The 14,471-nt window shown below is 36.3% G+C and overlaps 1 protein-coding gene across 1 annotated transcript in view; it reads left to right on the top strand.

The window, feature by feature from the left end:
* Nucleotides 1-14,471, top strand: part of UNC13C (unc-13 homolog C) — a 645,143-nt gene that overhangs the window by 281,551 nt on the left and 349,121 nt on the right. Inside the window, exons 10-12 of the mRNA XM_017348010.4 lie at nucleotides 6,427-6,596; nucleotides 9,940-10,055; nucleotides 11,861-12,024. Of these exons, the coding sequence (XP_017203499.3) occupies nucleotides 6,427-6,596; nucleotides 9,940-10,055; nucleotides 11,861-12,024 (450 nt within the window). The remainder of the gene's footprint in view (nucleotides 1-6,426; nucleotides 6,597-9,939; nucleotides 10,056-11,860; nucleotides 12,025-14,471) is intronic.

The following is a 14,471-nucleotide window of genomic DNA, read 5'->3' on the forward strand; positions in this document are numbered from 1 at the left end:
GCCTGAATATTTTTTACAATTACTAGGATGTATTTTAAAGTAGAGTTTTTTGTTGTAATAGAAAATATAAAAATAAGAGAAAAAATTCCCTAATTATATCACTTATATTTTGATATAATGCATCTCTTATTTCATACAGTATCCTTATTCATGTATGTTTAATATTTCTCTTAATTGTGTGTATTAACAATACCTAGTACATCACTCTACAACACTGCAGAATCTTGTTTGACATACTAAAGTTGTGTATCCAGAAATGTCACATATTTTTCAAGAACATGATTTTTGATGGTGACATGACTTACTGTTGCTTTTTTCTGATGGAATTGCCATTTGAGATACATTTTAGTTGCTTCATTAGACCTAGCTGCATTGTAACTGCAGTTTACATTTTAAACAACTGTTTGTTATTGCACTGTTTCAGTAATGATCTCACATCAGGGGATGATTATTTGGGTAGAAATTTGTTTCTGTTAAAATCAGGCAATGAGGCTTTATTGACTTTATGATATCCACAGAAGATGTCTCTAGGTAAAGTAATCCATCTCAGAATGAGTTAAACTTTGATAACTTGGGATAAGGAGAATTTTTATTTTTTGCTTTAATAGGGGATATAGCTATGGGCCACATACAGGAAACTCCAAATCCAAAAATATTTATAATAAGACCATTTTTTCAAAGTAATTATTTAAAGATTAGTCAGTTGGATGCCTTCTGAAAGAAACCAGAACAAATCATGATTCATAGGTACCATGTGAATTTAAAACAAAAATAAGAGCAAAGCAAAACACATTTGTATAATAATACTGAGTCCAGAAATGGAAAAATGTTTTCCTTCAGTTTAGTAAAGAACAAAATACTTCATTCCATGGAAAAATAATCTTTTCTCTAATGAGAAGATATAATGTTAAAAATATAAATTGCTTTTTAATAAAGGAATATTTTAAAATTAAACCAATACTACAAAGCAGATCGCTTGGTTCCATAGCACTTATTTTATTTATTTATATTTGTAAAAAGTTCTTAATTTCTGTTGATTGCCAAAAATGCCAAATTCACAAGCTAGTAAACTAAGATCTGTTATTTAACTAATTGACCATTTTGGAAAACTCTAGCCGGAAAAGATTTCATAAAACTGTGACACCTCTATCTAAAATATGGGATAGATTTTTTTTCTACTGCATGTAGAGATATTTCTCTTGCTGCCAAAATCTGTTTACTACAAGAGCCTATAACTTCCTCAAAATGTGGACATTTATATTTTCATAGAAGTTAGTGTTTGTGAAACACATTTTAAGTAACTAAAGAATTCCACAGAAGACAATAAATGTAAGAAATAGTAAAAGTCCATAAATTAAAGGTGTGTTTAGTCATTTCAGATATAATCAAACAAAAGGAACTTTTACTTATCCTTTTTCCTTTTGGTTCTGTAGTAATTTTATTCAGTTTCACACTAAACCCCAATTACAGACTAACTAAAAAAAAAAAAAAAAGGATTCATTTGTTTCATTCAACACAGATTTCAGGAGTTAGGCATTTGGGGACTACTGCAGTAACTCAAAGATTCCATCAAATCTTATTCTTTCTATGTTAATACCTTTAGTGAAGGCTCTTCTACATCCATGTGTTAGAGCAGTTAATGAAGAAAATAGAGGAGATTGTACCAGAAGACTATTGCTTATACCTCAGTGGAAAAACTTTGTCAAATATACATTTTTAGTTGAAGGGAGATGGGGAAACTGTGTAAAACTTGGAAAAAGCCCAAGGGATTGATTTTGAAAGGCTGTTAGATAGACAAACACAGTATCTGCCACCATGCACCTATTTGGCTACTTAGCATTTATATACTTTCCTATCCCTGCTTTAACTGAAATGAATGAATGCCCTTCGCTACCAAGATAAGGAACCCCAAAATTGTATTCTGTTACTAGTTTTAGCTTGAAGTGCAGGACTTTTAGCTTGCTAGACAGGTGTACAGAGAACTTCCTGATCCAGCAGCACCAGTAGTTCTTGGTTAGTCCATCCGACAGACTCTGGTACTTCTTCCTGAATTTCCTTTATTCATTTTTCTCCAAGTTCTTGGGTTTACACCTCAGTAGACATTTTTTGCCCATTTTGTCATTGCTTACACTCAAGGTGGATCCAACATAAAGTAAATGACAAAGAACTCTAAAAATATTTGATAAGTATAACATTATCTACAATACCCGTGAACTGGAGCCATCCCGGAAGCTCCAGGCGAGTGATCTTCTGGCCTAGTTGGAGAGATACTGTAATTGGAGCCCATTTCCTATTGCTGTGAGTTCAGGGACTCAGGAATTACTTGAGAACAGCTGATGCCAGCCAAATAGGAGGTGCATTTAGAAACACTCTTCCCTGAGACATTTACTAAGCTTCCAAAACTCAAGACAATTTTATAAGCCTGGAAATTTTAACTGCTACCTATGGGCACCTCTTCTGATTCCTCACCCTTAATCTAATGATTACAGCCTTGGCTTCAATAAAAGTATATACCAGGGTAAAATGCAGCACCTTTAATATGACTTTTTTTTTCTCCTAAGCTCCATCCTTATTGTCACTGAAAGATGTCCTAAAGAAAGATGCTTGAAAAGACCCGGGGCCACGGCTTTATCTCTATTAGAAATTGCACTCAGAAATCTCTGTTGATATAGTTGCCTTTTTGGATACAGAAGCAGCTGGCTTTCCTCCACCCTGAAGGGTGCCCACATATATATTGTCGGTCAATTTACATTTCAAGGCACAAGTTGAGTGAACCCCTGTAGGCATACTGTGCTCCCTGGCTTCACTGCTTACAACCAGTCCACCTCTAATTTGAGTGCATCTCTTTTGGAATACATTTTTGAAGGTGGCAAGATTGCAGGGGCACATGCCAACATGCAGAGCTTTTTCCTTCCATTGTTACAAATAAAAATGTCTAGTTGGCATATGGTTTTTTTCATAGTTAGAGCACTCAACAGTTTGACTAGCTGTTCTGCTGTGATATATCAAAATGCATTGACATTCAAGCTTAATATGATTGAGTCCTCATTGTCTGCCCCATCTTCTCTACAGATTAAATTCACTATTTTATGTCCTGTTACCTGTAGATCCCTCTATGCTTTTAAAGTTGTTACAATAGTTGATATCATAAATAGAAAACAGCAAATAGCAGGGTCCCTTCTGTCTAGTTTATGCAAAAAATTGAAAGATTTTTCATATATTATAAGGTTATTCAAGAATAGAGTGCCAGCCTCTAATGCTACTGTGTAAGAACAATGTCCACTTACATCATGGAGATGCTCTAGGGAAATCATCATTGCCATCATGCATCAATCATTTTGTCTCTCAGAACTAAATACCAGAAACTCAATACCAAAACACTGCTCCCTGGTGGAGAGTGAGCTCTGTTAGCTACTGCACATGCAATATTATGCAGTAATTCTGCCTCCTTCCCTGCTAACTCTGCCATATTTTGCTTATAAAATATTTCTCAAAATTAGATATATGGTATTTCTATGAATGACAGAATTATTTTTCCTTCAAATATAACCAATGGGATTTTATTTTGGCAACATTTTAGAGATTTTCTTTTCTATGACTAATTATTAAAAAATGCATGCCATGAACTTTGTCAAGAATAAATATATTATCAAGCATGGGCTAGAACTTAAAATTCATGCAGTGGTGCCACTATAACATTAATATGGGTTAAAATGTCTAGCACTGTGCTAAGTGCTGTATGATACTATCTTAGTAATAACCATAAACATCTTATAAGACAGGTACCACCCCATTTTCCATTTTATAGCCAAAGAGATTCATACAAGTTAAATCAATAGTAGCTGTTAGTTCTCAGCCTTATCAGACTCAATGGATCATCTTTATATTAAATAATTCATAATAACTTATTCTATACATAATCAGAATAACATGTAATTTTACTTATCCATGAACTTAAGCTTTAAAATTAGCATAATGTTTCAACTATAATATAAAAGAAAAATAAAAGTATTCTTATTTATTTATATTTATTTGAATGATAGACATACAAGGGTCTACCTCTTGGTTCGCTTTCTGTATGCCTACAACAGCTAGTATATGGGCCAGGGTTTGGTCAAGCCAAACCTAGGAGCCCAGGACTCAATCTATTTCTACCATATGTATATGTATATGTATATGTATATGTATATGTATATGTATATGGCAGGGACCCATATACTCGAGCTATCATCTGCTGCCTCACACAGTACACATGAGCAGACAGCAGAACCGACACTGAACCCCAGGCACCCCGATATGGGATGTGCTACCTTAACCCCTATGCCAAAAGCCTACCTAGTATGTGTCTTAGTGTAGAAAGGCTCAGGTGCAACTACCCTGGAATACATTCTTTAGCAGATACAAGCGTCTACCTGTTGATAAAATCAGCATGAATATGACTATTTCAAATGCAAACTGATGTAAATATGTTGACTCAAATATCTGAATAGTTTTGACAGTGGAGATGTAATTTCTCACAACTGAAAACAACCCTTGGTAAAGAAGTTTTGAGTAACAACTATAAAAAACTCAATTAGCAGCTGATGTACTAATTGCTTTCCATATTTCTGTACCTAACAAAACATGCCAAAGTGTTTGTATGTAAAAGGTATTAAGTCCTGAGCTAAGCTAATTGCCAATGGGTTTTACATATGCATTAATGCCTCCCGGTTTCTTTCAATTCTGGTGGACTGATCTGTACATGTGTGTCGGGGGAGGGCGGAGTGTCAAAATCACTTATCCTACCCTGTTGACTGACAGCAGTGTACCTCAGTGTTTGGGACAACCCAGAATGTCGCAGAAATGCTCTGTGTTGAAGATTCCTGAATTCAACACAAGTAGTGGAGCTACAACTTTCAGATAGGCATGTCTGACTACAAAGCTTATTTTATTGTATTTGCTGTACAAATAACAATGTATTTAACCTGCCTCATAGGTTAATGTGGCAGGTACTACCCTGTCAGGAGTTCTTAATTAATTGTTGTAGTATACATCAGTTTGGCTGCCTGGTGAAGACTATAGATGCCTTTTGAAAATGAATTGCTATAACTAGTACTCAAACAGTATTTTTCACTTTGTGTTTCTATGTGGGTGCAAACTGTTGAAATCTTTACTTAATATATGCTAAACTGATCTGTATATAAAGAGAATTGAAAATGAATCTTGATGTGAATGGAAGGGGAGAGGGAGCGGGAAAGGGGAGGGTCGCGGGTGGGAGGGAAGTTATGCGGGGGAAGCCATTGTAATCCATAAGCTGTACTTTGGAAATTTATATTCATTAAATAAAAGTTAAAAAAAAGAAAAGAAAAGAAAATGAATTGCTTTTATAACATGCAAAATAAAATACATAGGATTGAAAAGAAAATCATTTTAATGAAATACAATTCTAATGCACTGACTGGCATAAATAATGTTTTCAATTTTGTGACACTTGTTATATGTAAATATCTGTAGTTTTAGTGATAACAAAATATCCCTGTGGTTTAATGCTTATACTCATAATTGAAAAAAAAAGGAAGATGCAGTTATTTTATTGCTTTATAAAATCCAACTTCAGTAATGCTCATAACTCATTCATGACTACCAACGTAAAGGCCCCACGCTAGATGGGATCCAAGCTCAGAGTAAACTGAGTGTTCAGATTTGATCATCACTTTCAGTAAACTGGGAAATGTGATAGAGAGAAGACCAGCTGATTGTTAAAAGTAGACATAAAGGAGAGTGTATATGAGATTCATTGAATCAGGGATACTGTAATATGAATGGAAAATACTAAATTGTTTGCTTTAACAAAAGACAATGGAGGAAACTTGGAAATGAAGAATGGACCAGAATATACAATTTATTCGTAAAATCAGAAAGTTTTTGCTTCCATTCTTCTTGATTTATTATGTTCTGTGCTTACTGGGACTTTTAGTTCACCAAGAATTTGCTCATAACTGTAATGTCATTTTATAGTCGGTGAAGTCCACTTTTGTGAGCACTCATTGAAATAAAATTAGCTTTATGATGAAAGAAATTTGAACATGGATGTACATAACTGTACATAATGATGAACATAAATGTGGCAAATAAGAAATTTGACTTATGTCAAATTTTGTGGCACATTATGTTTATTTTGGTTCAGGAAATAATAGGATAAAACAGGGTAAGAAATATGAAATAGGGTAGGATTTTCCCTTATTAGCACAATTTAACTAAATGAACTTTTCTTCAATATGTGTACATCAGGTACTTGCAGCATAGGTGGAATGGGTGTGTAGGAAATCTAATTGATTTAATGTACTGTGCCATTCTGGATTAGTTAGTTTTAAAATAAGTTGCTCATAACAGATGCTGTTTGAAGCATTCATCGGTGGTTGTTAATTTATCCACATTTATTTTCAGTGAATGCCATAACTCCACAGATCGAATCAAAGTCAGAGTGTGGGATGAAGATGATGACATTAAATCCAGAGTCAAGCAACATTTCAAAAAGGAGTCTGATGATTTTCTCGGACAGACAATTGTAGAAGTAAGAACCTTGAGTGGAGAAATGGATGTCTGGTACAACCTAGGTGATTACCTTTCTATCTACTTCAAGTTCCAGAATACCTGTGGCATGTGTTATATTCCCATGTAGGTAAAAATAGCCAATTCCTTCCTAAAGCATTCTGTTGGTCCTTAGATGTGGGTTAATTGGCAACTAGATGATATTATTTATTACAATTCAGTATTCTTGAAACATTTTTGGTAAGTGTCAGATGAAAAAAGAAAGCTCTTACAATCAATGGAATGTCTTTTGCAAGGTAAATACACCATTCTTAATTTTTAATTCATAAGACACAGCTTCAAAAATTTTACCCAATGTCTATGAAACAGATCAGGAACCTAAATAAGAATTTAATACTATTTGTCACTATTTGTCTTATTTCCTTCTGGCCTGTTAATGGTAAGTTTGACAATAAAGGTAAAACATTTTTAATTCTTTTCAGATGATGAAAAAACAATAAAGTTTGAGATGGCAAAGACATTGTGTGGGATTCAGCTAATTACAAACATATTCGGAACATGTTTAATTGACATAGTTTTCAATGTAAACTTTACTATGGAATCAGGGATTAAATAAAGATAGTTTAAATGTGACTTTTACTAGAATTGAATAAATTACATGGAATCTTGACTAATGAACTATAGAAAAAATATATGTCATCTCAGTTTCTGTAAAGGACATGATCCAAAGATTTCTTAATCATATCCTCAGAAATATTTTAGTTAAATTCTTTGGAGGACTGACTGCTCATGGAACAAAGAGTAATTGACCCAATCCCATTTAGGATACTTATATATTTTATCAAATTAAAAAATGATTTTGTCTTCTTCAAAACCTATGTACTTCAAGCAATGTAATAGTTAACAAAGTAAAGAGACAAGGTCACATAGAATTAATGAAATTCTAAATTATACAATAATTTTAAAAATACATTTAGCTTGCCGGTGCCACGGCTCACTAGGCTAATCCTCCACCTTGCAGCGCTGGCACACCAAGTTCTAGTCCCGGTCGGGGCGCCGGATTCTGTCCCAGTTGCCCCTCTTCCAGGCCAGCTCTCTGCTGTGGCCAGGGAGTGCAGTGGAGGATGGCCCAAGTGCTTGGGCCCTGCACCCGCATGGGAGACCAGGAGAAGTACCTGGCTCCTGCCATCGGATCAGCGTGGTGCGCCGGCCGCAGCGCGCTGGCATAGCGGCCATTGGAGGGTGAACCAACGGCAAAGGAAGACCTTTCTCTCTGTCTCTCTATCTCACTGTCCACTCTGCCTGTAAAAAAAAAAAAAAAAAAAAAAAAAAAAAAAAAAAAAAACATTTAACTTTTCTGGATATACATGATCCAAGCTGAACTAAAATCTTAGTATCAAAAAGAGTGTTTTGAGAAAACTTCCTTAAGGAAAATTGATACTTCTGCATTATTGGAGTAGGATTTTTTTTGCTTCAATTATAAGGAGTACCCTCCAGGTCTTATTTAAATAAGTAAATCATTTCATATATGAAAATAAAAATATGAAATGAAGGCAAACCTCAGGCCACTAACTGTGTAACATTTGCAAATTACATGTCAATTAAAGAGGTTACCAACACCTGGACATTTTTGATCTCTACGACATTTGTGTGTCCTTAAGTTGAGGCAACAGAGTGGTAATTCAGAAGAGAGATTGCTCAGAGTTGTTGTTTTAGCAAATCGTGTGAGTACATTCACTTTGCTGAGAGATTGGAAAGCGCTGTCAGTAATATCAGCCATCCAGCTCTCATGCTGAACCTGGCCCTCTGCCTATGCGAGGAACAGGTGCAATCAGCATTGTAAACCTTTGCCTATTCATCTTAATTTGGAACTTTGGTGCTTTTGTTGCCAGTGTTTGACATTTGAGAGAGGAGAGGCTAGGTTTTAGCTTTTTTAACTTCCTGTGAAATCTTTCCGTATGTTCAGTTCTCACAAATACTGTAATTTCAGTTTTTATAAAATTTCCCCTTCCTCATCACTCAGAATTCAGTGCACCGGGCTGGCGCCATGGCTCACTAGGCTAATCCTCCACCTTGCGGCGCCAGCACACCGGGTTCTAGTCCTGGTCGGGGCGCTGGATTCTTTCCCAGTTGCCCCTCTTCCAGGTCAGCTCTCTGCTGTGGCCAGGGAGTGCAGTAGAGGATGGCCCAAGTGCTTGGGCCCTGCACCCCATGGGAGACCAGGAGAAGTACCTGGCTCCTGCCATTGGATCAGCGCGGTGTGCAGGCTGCAGCGTGCTGGCCGTGGCGGCCATTGGAGGGTGAACCAACGGCAGAGGAAGACCTTTCTCTCTGTCTCTCTCTCTCTCACTGTCCACTCTGCCTTTCAAAAAATAAATAAATAAATAAATAAGAATTCAGTGTACCACACAAAGAAAGACTTGGCTAAAAGCCTTGGTGTCCAAGCAAAGCCAACTTCCCATGGAACCATTGAGATGATGAGAGTTAAAAAACTATAAAGCTCCTCTTGAACTCTTCTTGAGGAAGAAGTGTGTGATAAGAAGATCCCAGGACCTGCATTTCCCTTGGCCTCATCTCAGCATTTTAATATTCATCAATAATCAACCATTTCTCAGACAACAAGTAAAGCTCTAATGATCCCACACTACTCAGGAAGAATCTTTGCAACACAATGACTATTAAGGAGTAATGATGAAAAGTCAGCTGGCATTCTACAGCAAGGAAATAGCTGTTGATTTAGCTCTATCTTATAAGGAATATGAGTCAGCTTGCCCCTATATTTCATCTGTGAAATGGGTATTACTCTTACATTCACACACTAGAAATTTTGTGACTGTATCATTATTACTCTCAAAGCTATTGATCAGTTCATATTGGACACTCATTTTCAGACATATTATTTGGCTGAATTGAGTATATGTATTGTTTCAGTTGAAAATGTAGCCTGCAGACAATAGATCTATGTGAATCATGAACAGTGACGATTATGAATAGGTTTTTTTGTTTGTTAACCTGAATTTAATCTCATCTTTCCAAGCACAGAAATAAAGAGATAAATTGAGCAGTAGAAGCCTTTAGATACAATACTTTTCTAATTATTTGTATCCTTTGCTTATCTTACTTTTTAATTGCCAAATAATTTATTTCATTTCATTGGGCAAACTGATCAAGAAAACAGAAATTTATATCAGAGGGATAGAATTTTTCCTTGAAATAGTGAAGACAGTTTGACAAGGGCATATTAGGTAAATATTTTTAATTGTTTTTAGGAGTGTCATTATAGTTACTTAATCAAATATGAGCTAGAAAAAATGGTTTTAGCCACTTGTCCCTTTTTCAAAGCTTCTGAGAACTTGTATGGGAAATGCAGTGTTGTTGAAAATGACCATTACTGTTTTGCTTTAACAGAGAAACGGACAGATAAGTCTGCTGTATCTGGTGCAATTCGGTTGAAAATCAACGTGGAAATTAAAGGAGAAGAGAAGGTTGCTCCATACCATATACAATATACATGTTTACATGAGGTAAATAAATTGATTTTTATTGATGATAGAATCTAGAAAAGAAAATGGTCTAGACTGTAGATCATAAGGCAGAATGCTTGGTTTAAAAATCAGTGAATAAAGCTTATGCATTTCTTTGAGTTCTGACTTCATGCTGCAGCAGGTGGTATGCTAGGGTTTCAGAAATCCTATGCATTACCCCCTGAAGAGCTTGTTTTCTAATGAGAGTTTAGAAGGAGCCCATGAGGTGGGTATGAATAAAGATGATATATGATGTTATATTTATTGAATAAGGAAAACAGTGTTAAAAAGTACGCATTGAATAAATGAATCCGAACAAATACTTTGGAAGTATTAAAATTACTGTATTTTAGCAATAGAGAAAGGGATCCAGATCATGATTATTTCTGTGAATTCTGAGTTATGGTTCGGTTTCTCTTGAGGCTCATTATCACTGCATACCAATTCAATGAAGATGCTCTAATAATGACTTTTGAGAGCCAATATCCCAAATAGTCATATTTTTTTCCTTTTTCAGAGTATGAAGAAGGTCTTCATTATATTGAGCTCTTCTCTATTTTAACCACTCTTTTCACAACCATAGATGGGGATGGAAAGGATAAGAATGTGATTACCCACCCGCAGATAGCAGAGTATATACCTACCCAAAAGATATGGCCTGGTGGGTTTGGAAGGAAATGTAGAACACCAAACATGAAGCTGGCAGTTTGATTTGGTTCCTAAGAATAGATACTCAAATAATCTTGGGTTTCTATTGGATACTTTACATCTGAGAGATTAGTTAGAGGAATCACTGCAGGCATTCTCTAATGCAACTGATAGTTGTGTAGTATATCAAAGAATCCTAGATGACCCTGAGCAACGTACCTTTCTGTGTGTTCCAAAGGATAAAGGGAAGATGCCTCCCTAGGTTGCAGAGATATTTGAAAGACGGTGTTGCTTTTTGCTTATTTTCCTACATACATCTCTAAAAATTTATCCATATAAATATTTATAGCCCATTTGATTAAAGAAGGGATGATGTAAAGTCATCTACATATTATACAGTAATTAGGTATAGGACCTAGGCTTAAATTTGGACCACAAGCAAGTCAATGACACAATTCCTTCAAGAAAGGTGTTTCAGTCTTCAGACGAATAAATAGAAATCCCTTGTAGAGGTGTGATGCAGACCTCTGACCTTAAATGTGGGCAAAGAAGATTTAGGTCAGATGGACTGCATTATGCTTCCCATTTCAGAGTCTTTTCTGCTGCTTCAAGAACTTGTTTCTCAGTTGACCCAGGCTGCCTCGAAGTAGCAGTTCCTAAACTTGTTAGAAGCGAAAAGAAATTGAGGGTAGTGATTTTTTTCTCTTACAGATTCATTCTCCATTGCAAGGTATTGTCCTCTTACATTTTGCAGCCACCCTTTCAGTTTCATTAATATTATAACTACATTCTCAATTAACAAAGCCAGAATTCCATTTTCATCCTGCTTGTCATTATTTACTCCAGAATCCACGAATGTAAAACATGTTCTATCTTGTAGAAATGTTTAAGTGCAGAAACTTATTTCCTACTAAGATTACTTGATAGGTACAAAACATTTGGATCACTGACTCTGTGTAGACCCAGGCAGAAATAAAAGGAGATTTTTACATCAAAATTTCGATGTGAGATAGAATAGAAATTCAAGATAGTCCTCATGGTTGTAGATATACGATTAGATGTGATGACAATGCAAATGAATTTTACTGAAAGTTATACTTGAGTATTTCTGTCCTGTTCTGGGGAATCCTAAACAATTGAAAACCATTTGCTTTTAGAATCTGTTCCATTACTTGACTGAAGTGAAATCTAATGGAGCAGTAAAAATCCCAGAGGTGAAGGGGGATGAAGCCTGGAAGGTTTTCTTTGATGATGCTTCACAAGAAATAGTTGATGAATTTGCCATGCGTTACGGAATTGAATCCATTTATCAAGCTATGACGTAAGTACTAAAGAACATTTACATGGTCAAAAATCTCCCTTGTAGTCTAAAGAAAGAGCATTCATTTCACTTCTATTTCCCATGAACTTTTAATTAAACTACAATTATGTTTTATTGTGCATATTGTTAATGTGTACCCTCTGTCTTATAGCTGTAAAATATTAAGGACTTGTCATTCATTATTATCATCTGCCCAACTTCTGTTCTGTTTTTGACATATAGTCTCTTGGTCAATACCATCGCCAGCATCTGGGAACTTAGAAATGCTGATTGTCCATCTAGCCCAGACCTATTGAATCAGAAGTTCTGAAAGTCCTTCAATCTGTGTCTTATTAAGCCTTCTAGGTGGTTCTCATAAGTTCTAAAGTTTGAAAACCAGTGCCTTATCTGATATCTGAGAAATTTAAACCTTGATTTGCCAAGATGAGTCTATTAGTGTCAGATACATCTAGAGCCTTTATGATGTATTGCCCAAAATAATAAATAAACCCAATATTTAATTAGCATCCATAGAATCAAAACACTAGAGTAAATGTGATCCTACAGAATTTTTCCATGTGAACTGAATAGATCCCAGCTCCGAAAATACATTTAAACCATTTGAATGATGGATGAGACTTTGATCAAAACTAGCATTCCACTTCAAAGTTTACTGTTTGTGGCATTTCGTCATTATTACCAATTCTAGAACAGCGTAATATAGGAGTGTTTTTGAATTACTGATAAAGCAGTTGTGCATGCAATTTCAATTTGCAGAATGTCTTGATGCTATGTAATCAAGATATTCAGATTCTTAGACACATAAGGGATCTTGGAAGTCATCCAACTAGACCTGCCTCCCAAATCCGGAATCCCTGTGGTGGGGTCCCAGACTGATGGTCATTGTTCCCGTTTGTTCACATCTAGTAGCAGGGGCTCATTCCTTAGGCAGCAACTCATTTGGTAATTGAGCACCCACAAGGGAGTGTGTGACTTGCTCATCTGCTGTCTCCTGTGCCGATGGCTGTAACTCGAGAGCACGCTTAGAGTAAAACTTTAACACAATTAGAATGCAGCTGTGATGAACAATCTCATGTAAATGAATTGTCCTGTCCAACTGGGGGGAAAATCAGAGCATCCTTCTGCAGAGAATCCTAGTGAAAGAAATGACACAGATAAAAATTTATCCCCAAATATCTCTGAGCCGATGTCAAATTCCTTTATACTTCTGTGTCTCCTATATCTGAGAACACAGTCATGTTAAAGGGAAAAATGGAAAATGTGAGAAAGTTGAAAAGAAGAATCCTTTGTTTTACAACATTTTATTTTTCTCTTGCTTTTCAACCAACATAAACAGTAAGAATACAAAGAAAGTGGACATGCATTTAATATCAAGTGACATTCAGGTAAAGTGAGTCTTTTAAATATGACTCAAATTTGGCAAAGTCCCTGATAATGCCAGATAATTTGTCCAAAGAAGAGGTTGGCATTTTTTTTTCCTGTGAAGGGAGAGATAATGAATATTTTGTGAGCCCTACAGTCTTTCTCACAACTGCTCAGTTATACAGTCAGAGAGAAAAGCAGACATAGATATTGTATTAAAAAAGACACAGCTGTGTTCTTAGAAATAAAGTTTGTAAATAAAAGCTTATTTAAAATAAAGCGAACCATGGTCAAGAGTTGACTTGAGGGCTGTGGATTGCCAAATACTGCTCTAAAGAGCAAAAGCGATGCAGATAAACATAAAGAGGACAAATGTCTTGTTTTATTGTGATAAATGATCAGGTACACTTCATTGTTAATAAAATATGGCAGATTATATCTACTGATGTTCCTACATTTGATAGTGGCATTTTTATTTATTATTTGTTTCTTTTAGCATTGAGTACTGATCAAGACAACCTTAACGGTGCCCTCACCTTGACAAAACTTTAGAGCAGCTACTTTCTGCTTCTAGGTCCCTGGTCTCCCTCTCTCTTCTTGGCCCTTGCACAGTCCGGTCTCTTCCCAGAGACCTCTCACCTACCTTTCCTTACAGCATTTACTTTAGAGAATTTGTAACTAGACATTTTTCTCTACCTCTTTGAGATACATTTTATTCTATTATGACTTGAGAGGGAGAGAGTAACAGGAGGGAAGGAGAGAAAGTGAAAGCACTCTAATCAGCTGATTCACTCCCACTTGCCTGCAGTGGCTTGGGCTGGGCCAGGTCAAAACCTGGAAATGCGGCTCAGTAGGCTAATCCTCCGCCTAGTGGCGCCGGCACACTGGGTTCTAGTCCCGGTCGGGGCGCCAGATTCTGTCCCGGTTGCCCCTCTTCCAGGCCAGCTCTCTGCTGTGGCCAGGGAATGCAGTGGAGGATGGCCCAAGTGCTTGGGCCCTGCACCTGCATGGGAGAGCAGGAAAAGCACCTGGCTGCTGCCATCAGATCAGCGCGATGCACCGGCCGCATCGGCCATTGGAGGGTG

The sequence above is a fragment of the Oryctolagus cuniculus genome, chromosome 12 (genome assembly GCF_051225735.1).
Source record: "Oryctolagus cuniculus isolate XC-2025 breed Fujian yellow rabbit chromosome 12, ASM5122573v1, whole genome shotgun sequence".
Lineage (NCBI taxonomy): Eukaryota > Metazoa > Chordata > Mammalia > Lagomorpha > Leporidae > Oryctolagus > Oryctolagus cuniculus.